Source organism: Rhincodon typus, unplaced genomic scaffold (assembly GCF_021869965.1).
Source record: "Rhincodon typus isolate 14 unplaced genomic scaffold, sRhiTyp1.1 hic_rhity00006467, whole genome shotgun sequence".
NCBI classification, from domain to species: domain Eukaryota; kingdom Metazoa; phylum Chordata; class Chondrichthyes; order Orectolobiformes; family Rhincodontidae; genus Rhincodon; species Rhincodon typus.
In genome coordinates, this window is record NW_025972105.1 from 1 (window position 1) to 8,899 (window position 8,899).

The window sequence follows — 8,899 nt, forward strand, 5'->3', positions numbered from 1 at the left end:
TCCAGCTGGCCGTGCGCAACGACGAGGAGCTCAACAAGCTGCTGGGAGGGGTGACTATCGCTCAGGGTGGGGTGCTGCCTAATATCCAGGCCGTGCTGCTGCCCAAGAAAACCGCCGCTGGGGGTGCCACTAAAAAGTGAAGAGACCGTTATTTCGTCTGATAACCCAAAGGCTCTTTTAAGAGCCACCCACAACATCAGTGAAAAGCAGCTCGACCATCCCCTCTGTCGGAATGTCTTTTTCTGCATTTATTGTTTGATGTCCATTTCAGTCCTTTTGTTATTTGATACTCTTACTGTCACTGTGTGTATGACCTAACATGAAATCTTTACTAACAAGCTGCAGTCAGTCACGTTCACGGAACAGCTGAAACGCATGGAGAGTGAAACGTTTATCACGAAGTTATAATGAATCGCAATTGTAATAGCGTTCGGATTGCATTATTTGTTATTGCTCTGTAACTGCCTGTGACTTTAATCATCGTCATATAAATGCATCTGTGCCTCGCTCACAACCAGTTTCATATTTCCTGTAACTGCATTTGAGAAGAGCTAAAATGACCCAATGCATCAAGTAGTAAGTACGAGATAACAGTGTGGAGCTGGTGGAGCACAGTAGGCCAGGCTGCAGAAAAGTTGACTTTTTGGGTCAGGACCGTTTGTCTGAAAAAGTCAACTTTCCTGCTTCTCTGCTGCCTGGCCTGTTGTGTTCCTCGAGCTCCACATTGTGTTATCTCAACATCCTGGTAAATCTTTTCTGAAGCTCCTCCAGTGCAATAATATCCTTCCCTAACAGGGTGACCAGAACCTGATCTAGTGCTTTAGTAAAACCACTAGTCAAAACCATGCTGACTATCCCTAACCATTCTTTGAAAACCCCCATCTACCCCATACATATGAATCGTATCTTTTGGAATCACCTCCAACAATGTACCCACCACATAATTCAGACTCACAGGCCTATACTTAGTAAGCTTCTCCTTACATCCCTTCTTGAAAATAAAGGCAGATTAGCCTACCTCCAGTCATACCGCACCTCACTATAGTTATAAATGGTACAAACATTACTGCAAGGGTTTCTGCAATTTCCTTCTTAACTTCCTACAATATTCTCAATACAGTATATCAGATTCTGGACATTTATTCAACTCTATGCTTTCTAAGACCTCCAATGTGTCCTCTTGTGTAATATGAACTGTTTTCAAAATATCAATATTTATTTCCCAAGTTCTCTAGCTTCTATTTCTCTCCCCCAACAATTTTATTTGTGAAATATTTGTTTTCTATCCCTTCTGTCTTCCGAGTTTCAAAACTCAAATAGGTAGCCTTTGTATTAAGAGCTCGACTCTTTCTCTCTAATCACTCGTTTGCTTTTAATGATCTTGCAGAATCTCTTTGGATTATCCTAAACTTGAACACCAAAGCTATCTTGAATCCCCTCTTTGCTTTCCTGATCTCTTCAGAATGCCCCTACACTCCATAGTGCTCTCTCACTTTCACATCAGTAACTAGCCCTGCCGTATTACCGATGAAAAGGTCATTTTTTTTCCTCCTGTCTCGACACTCATTTGAACCCAGTCGTCTCTCTCTAATACGATTTCTTTTGTATTCCCAACGAGAACCTCAATATCTTTATTAATCCATTGTTCCTTTATCCTGCCAGCTTACCTTTTACTCTAAGACGATCATATTAACTCTGAACTTTCACATGACACTTGTGAATGCCTACCACTTATCAGACATCCCTTCCCTGTGAACACTCTACTACCAAAGGGTGGCACAGTGATTAGCACTTAAGAGCGCCAGGGACCCGGGTGCGATTCCAGCTTTGGGCGACTGTCTGTGTGAGAGTTTGCACATTCTCCCCATGTCTGCGTGGGTTTCCTCCAGGTGCTCTGGTTTCCTCCCACGGTCCAAAGATGTGCAGGGTGGGTGGATTGGCCAAGCTAAAATTGCCCATTGTGCCCAGGGATGTTTAGGTTAGGTGGGTTAGATAGGGGAATGGGTCTGAGTGGGATGCTCTTGGAGGACGGTGTGGACTTGTTGAGCCAAATTGCTGTTTCCACACTTTCGGGATTCCATTGTATGACTTTTGGAAGTTCTTGTCTCATACCATTAATATTTGCCTTACTTCAATTAAAAATTTTGACTTCCAAGGAAGTATTATCTTTTTCATAACTAGTTTAAAGCTAATAAAATTACCATCATAGACTCAAAGTGTTCCTGCACTATCACATCAATCACTGGCCCTGCCCTATTACTGAAGAAAACTTTTTTTTTCCCTGTCTCTACCAAGAATATTTACATGTAAAAGAAAACTTTCTTGAACACAATTAGCAAGTTCTTCACTATCCAAACCTTTGACACAAGTGTAGTCCCACTCAACCTTTGGAAAATTAAAATAACCTATTACAACATTATTATCCTTACTTATGTTTGAGATGTCTCTACATATATGTTCGTCAATGTCCATCTGACTATTGTGGGGCCTATTAATACAATCTCAGCAAGGTGATCATTCCTTTCCTATTTCTAATTTCAACCCACATATTTTCACTGGACAACTGTTAAAAAATATCTTCAATAGTTACAGCAGTAAAGTGTAAGCTGGAATAAGGGAGGGAGACTTTAAAACGAATGAAAAGACGGTGTCCCTATCAATACATCGATCAGGAAGCACGTTCATGGAATCCAAACACAGCAGAAAGAGACCGTTTGATTGATCGAATCTGAACAAACGTTCCAAAGAGCATCTACCAAAGTAGGATTAATGAGTAATGGTTGAATTAGATGATTAAGGTTCGACGTTGAGAATAGAAAAAAAACAAGATTAGATATTGAAAATGAGGTTTAACTGAATCTCTTGAGCAGTATAAAAAGATTAGGTGCATTCTGAAGCGGGAGATCCGGAGGGCAAAGAGGGGATATGAGACAGCGGTAAGAATAATCCGAGGAGATTCTAAAATAAAATCATTTAAAGCAACACAGTAGCGAGAGAGAGAGAGAAGCCTCTTGTGGAATGAGGAAACAAATTGTGTCAACTACAGATTTTGTAATCTGAAAATCAAATCAACTCGTTAAGTGCACTTGCATTCTTCTGCGTAAAACCGCCTCCTGGTTTCTACATATTGGCGGGATTTTCAAATTTGTAAGAAAGCGTTTAACGATTTGGCGCCATTTTCCCCGCCCTCCTTCTCAGCCATGGTCAGTTATCAGAAAAAAGAAACAGCAGATGCTGGAATCCAAGGTAAACAAACAGGAGGCTGAAAGTCGAGCTGAAGGAAAGCCCAAGGGAAGCAAAAAGCAGAGGTTTTGTCGTGAATTTCTAATTTGCATACAGGGATCCCGTACTTCAATTATTTTGTGACTAATTTAAACCTCAATTTATAATTAAAATACGCTTCTTGAGTTTTAATTTAAATCACACAAATGTATCAGTCGGTCTACGCACTTGTGTTTTTTTCAGCCAGATGTAGTTCCTGCAATTACAGCAGAATTAGCCCGGTGTAATAATGGTAAGATATGGAAATATAACATCGAAACGCACATCATGCATCTGTTCGGCTCTTTTTGGATAGGTTAGTGGCTCTGAAAAGAGCCGTTGGGTTTCTCGGGGTCAACGTGCAGGGCCAGGTACGCTCCGTTTAAGCGCGCTCCCCGCGGGCCAGCTGGATGTCTTTGGGCATGATAGTGACTCGCTTGGCGTGGATGGCACACAGGTTGGTATCCTCAAACAGCCCCACCAGGTAAGCCTCACTGGCCTCCTGCAGGGCTATCACGGCCGAGCTCTAAAAGCGCAGGTCGGTCTTGAAGTCCTGAGCGATCTCCCGCACCAGGCGCTGGAAGGGCAGTTTGCGGATCAGCAGCTCAGTGGATTTCTGGTAGCGGCGGATCTCCCGTAAAGCTACCGTGCCGGGTCTGTAGCGATGAGGCTTCTTCACTCCGCCCGTGGCCGGAGCGCTCTTGCGGGCAGCTTTGGTCGCCAGCTGCTTGCGGGGAGCTTTCCCTCCAGTGGATTTACGCGCTGTCTGCTTGGTTCTGGCCATTTTCTACAACACTTACACGCTGCTGCTATCAATACTGAGCCTGTGACGGTGCTGCCTATTTAATGGCATTGAAGAGCCCGCCTTAGAGCTGGGATTGGATACAGTCCCGTCCCTCAACCCACTGAGAAACAGCTGCGGAAGGTACAGAAAAGGCAATAAAATAGTTGTTGGAGTCTGATTGGTTAACTTGAAATGACAGTTTGTCAATTTCAAAAAGCCCGCCGATTTTACCTCGCAATCCTGAAATTAAGTCAAATATTTAAATGCAAAATAAAGTCCAACGTCGATAAAATCTGTACTTTGTGGGATTTCTTTTTAAACCTAACTTGCAGTTAACGCGTATAGGACGCGGGATCATTGCCTGATCTGCCCGTAACAGGTAGGAGGAAAGCGCGGGGTTTTAACACAGCCCAGACTTCTGAAGAAGGGTCTTGCCCCGAAACGTCAGCCTTCCTGCTCCTCTGATGCTACTTGGCCTGCTGTGTTCATCCAGCTCCACACCTTGTTATCGCAAACTAATCAACCGGCCTTGTCACCTCCGTTAATGAATCTAAATAACACCGCCGATTTAAGCATCTTCAAAGCTAATAGTGTACGCTAAAAAAGTTACACAATCTCAATTTATCGGCTCATTTTTCTTTCACCCAGTTAGAATTAGTCCGAAAACTGTAACAGACAGAGTGTAACAATAGGCCATTAAAACATCTGCAGGCTTCCCTCAATGAAAACTGAACTGAATATCATTCCTGGAAGGAATGAAATAGAAATACTGCAATCTGTGACATTTCGCATCAGGGCAGAATTACAATTCGAGATATGGAATAACCAGCTGCGGTACACGACACCCTCTCTACGTGCTGCCTTTCCTGTGCTCAGGTCTCCGCTCTCACTTGGAGGGTTTGGGTGGCTCTGAAAAGAGCCTTTTGGTTCGCTGGAAAAGGGTCGATTTGCTCAGCCGCCGAACCCGTAGAGAGTGCGGCCCTGGCGTTTAAGAGCGTACACCACATCCATGGCAGTGACCGTCTTGCGCTTGGCGTGCTCAGTGTAGGTGACCGCATCCCTGATCACATTCTCAAGGAAAACCTTCAGCACCCCGCGGGTCTCCTCGTAGATCAAGCCCGAGATGCGCTTGACCCCACCACGGCGAGCCAGGCGCCGGATGGCTGGTTTCGTGATGCCCTGGATGTTATCACGGAGCACTTTGCGGTGCCGCTTCGCTCCGCCTTTCCCCAGGCCTTTGCCTCCTTTGCCTCTTCCAGACATCACGCTTCTTCACTCCAATCGCTGCCGAATGCGATTCGAGCTGCCTCACCTTCCTTTTTTATAAAGCCCGCCCCGGCCAGACTGAGAAAGAGCTGACACAGAATGAGAGGCGGCCCGGGCTGGAAACTGAGTGACAGACAGAGAAATATCCAGCTCCGCCTCCAGCTAACTCCAGCCCCCAAATGAATCTGGAACTCAAACTTTTCTCCACAAGGGCTGTGAACACAATGACCGGCAGAAAACCTGCAGACTCAAGCTTCATGTTCAAAGATAATAAAACCTGAAACTTTTAAAAGCAGTTGCGACACAATTAAACGGCCATGTCCCGGCCTTTCTTAACAAGACAACACACGGTTGCTTCCATTTCAATGTCAGTTTCTATTCCTTCAGCTGAATGGGAGAAAATCATTTCTTGGGGATTGTGTTGCGAAGCGAGGTTTCTGGCCCAGTGTTCCTCTCAGAGACTCTACCTGAATATGTGAAAAGCAGACGGACATGAAATGAAACTGCACCCGAACCTATGGGCAGTATGATGTGGACCTAATACTGATTTATTGTAGAGTGTGGGAGAGAGACTGGGTGTAAATCCAGTAAGAAATGTGGACGAGTTACTCACATTCATTAATATATAATTTATCCCTGCACTCGGAGATGGGACAAGGATCATTTGATCCAGGCTCAGCTCTTTCCTGAGAGATATGGGTGGCTCTGAAAAGCCTTTGTGTTCAGGTGGTTACATGTTGCACAGACTGCTTCATTTCTTTGCTGCTTTCTTCGTCACTTTCGCTTTGGGCTTGGCCTTCGGTTTACCCGATTTCGGGACCGGTTTTGCGGCCTTGGGGCTCTTGGTCTTTTTCGCCTTCTTCACGGGAGTCTTTTTCTTCGGCGCTGCTTTCTTCACCGCTTTCTTTGGCGTTGCTGCCTTCTTGACGGCCGCTTTCTTGCCTGTTGCTTTCTTGGCTGGGGATTTCTTCGCTGTCACCTTCTTGGCCGTTGTTTTCTTCACGGCTGGTTTCTTGGCGGCTGCTGCTGGTCTCGTCTTCTTTCCCACTTTTGCCTTGACTGGATTCTTAGGGAGTTTGAAGGAGCCGGAGACGCCCTGGCCCTTGACCAGAACCAGGGAGCCTTTCGCCAGACACCTCTTGATAGCCATCCTGATCTGTGCATTTTGATTCTCCACAGTGACCTCGCTTCTCTGCAGCGCCTTCTTTATAGCGGCCAGAGACGTCCCCTTCCGATCGCTGCTCTCCCCGACAATCTTCACAATCCGCTCGCCCAACCCGGGACCGGCTGGTTTTTTCCTGGGAGCCGCCGCCTTCTTCTTCTTGGGAATCTTGGGTTTGGTGATGGCGGAGGCTGGAGGAGCCGTTTCGGCGGCTGCACTGTCGCTCATGTCGAGAACTCTGCGCTGAATCTCTCTCTGTCAGACTGAACTGCGTCAGCAATGAAGCCGCTGGTGGCGGCACTGAGCAACTTAAAGGCAGCGAGCGGACGGCGCGGAGACAACCTTCCCTCAGCTCCCTGCTCCTGCTGCCCCTCTGTGTTTCTCTCTCGGCCGAAACTCTCCAATTCCTCTGCAATTCCGCATCTCCCGAGAGCCAGGCTCGATCGTTCCTGACCCTGACACGGGTAGGTTTGCGGCCAAAACGTTTTCACTCGAATTGACGCTTCCGTTGTCGAGTTGAACGCATTTTGCTCCTGCACTGATCGCGCTCTCTGAGCTGAGCGCTGACATTATCGTCACTTATAGGCTGAAATCTTGAAATCAACAAACACATTGGCTTGAATTCTAGCTTTCGGGTTTAGTGAGGGAGCAAGGGGATAAGTTGAATTGAAAATCTTTTTGATTCGCACAAGAGAGACTCGGAAATGTCATGATATGAGCGGACACACAAACACAGTTACGTTAGACTCACCCGCCCGCCCTTTACCTGCAGTCTCTCTGACACAATATTCTCATTCATAGAGTCACAGGCCAGAAATATCGCGAAATATAAATGTGGAAGGATATAATTTCTTTTCCTCAGCCTTTGCTCCAATATTCAGGGAGTTGGTTGTAGTTTTTTTCTCCTTAGTAACCGTTAAACTCTCTGAGGTCTGTGCGCCGGAGATTCGCTCTTCTCCAGATTCAGCTGCAAGAGCCAATCATCTGGTTGGAAGTTATACTGACCCACATTAGTATTTTTCATTCTGGCGACTGTACTCAACATTGGTTCTGGAAATCAACAGACAGAGAAACATAAATAATGCAACTGGACCTAACTAATCGTCCCATCAAACCTCTCCACCCACTCATCAAAATGGCAGATCATCCAACTCAATAGCCTGTGTCCGTTTTTCTCTCATCTCGAGTCATACAGCAAGGATACAGACCCTTAAGTCCAATCAGTAGATGCCGAATATAATGCCAAACTGAACTAGGTCCACCTCCCACTCCCTGGCCGATTTACTTTCAAACCTGTCATATTTATGTACTTATCCAAATGTCGTTTTAATGTTGTAATTGTAGCCACATAGACCATTTCGTCAGGAAGTTCATTCCACATGCATCAGGCTCTATGAAAAAAAAATCCCTCGTGTCTTTTTTAAAATCTCTCTCCTGTCACTTTAAAAATGTCCACGCTGCTCTTCAATTACCCGCATCTCAGGCAAAAGACAGCTACCATTAACTCTGTCTTACCCCCTCATTATTTTATAAACTTCTATCAGCTGACTTTCAACATCCTACACTCGAGTGAAAAAAAAAACTCCCAGCCAATCCACCCTGGCTTTATAACTCGAACCTTACATACTCGGCAACTACTGATGAATCTCTTCTGAACCGTCTCCAGCTCAATACCATCTTTCCTCTAACTGGTCGACCAGAACTGGTCGCAGTATTTCAGAAGTGGCCTCTCCCAATGCCCTGTGCAACCTCAATGTGATGGCCACCTCCTAAACTCAAAGGACTGAGCAGCGAAGGAAACCACCCTGTTTAGATGTGATGCAGACTGAAAAGAATTCTCGGTCCCTCTGTTCTACAACACTACCCAAAGCCCCACCATTAATTGTATAAGGCCTACCCTTGCATGCTGCACCAAAATGTAAAACCTCACATATATCCAGATTGAACTCCATCTGCCATTTTGCAGCCCATTGCCGATTAGATCACGATCCCTTTGTAATCTGAGAAAACCTTCTCCACTCACTACTATGCTACTAACTTTGTTATCATTCACAAACATGCTACCATGCCTTCTGTATTCTCATTCAAATCATTTTTATATATTACAAACAATAACGGACCCAGTACCAATCCCTGTGGAAACCACTGGTGACAGGCGTCCAGTCTGAAAAACAACCGTCCATCTTCACTCTCCGTCTCTTGCCGTTAAGCCAATTATACCTTGATTCCCTTTAGCCACAATTGCTACACCCAATACCATTTTGAAATCAAACAATGTGTTGGACGGAGCTGATTTCTGTGGCAGAGAATTCCACAGGCATACCGTTCTCTGAATGAAGGATACTCTCACTTTCTCAGCCCTAAATGGCCAATCCCTTCTCCGAAACATATGACTCCTACCATCAGGAATATTCTTCCTGCATTTA

General features: G+C 45.4%; 1 protein-coding gene and 1 pseudogene across 1 annotated transcript; both read right to left on the reverse strand.

Moving 5' to 3' along the window:
• Window positions 1–3,643: 3,643 nt before the first annotated feature.
• On the reverse strand, window positions 3,644–5,324 carry LOC109914083 (annotated as a pseudogene).
• A 716-nt stretch (window positions 5,325–6,040) lies between these two features.
• Window positions 6,041–6,738, reverse strand: LOC109929971 (histone H1-like). Its single transcript, XM_020529517.2, has one exon. It carries the CDS (start codon window positions 6,699–6,701, stop codon window positions 6,063–6,065), a length of 639 nt encoding a protein of 212 aa, XP_020385106.2. The 5' UTR covers window positions 6,702–6,738; the 3' UTR covers window positions 6,041–6,062.
• Window positions 6,739–8,899: the final 2,161 nt, after the last annotated feature.

What these genes read in the sequence shown, in the direction of transcription:
- LOC109929971 (XM_020529517.2), bottom strand. Translation starts at nt 6,701, where the DNA reads ATGAGCGACAGTGCAGCCGCCGAAACGGCTCCTCCAGCCTCCGCCATC.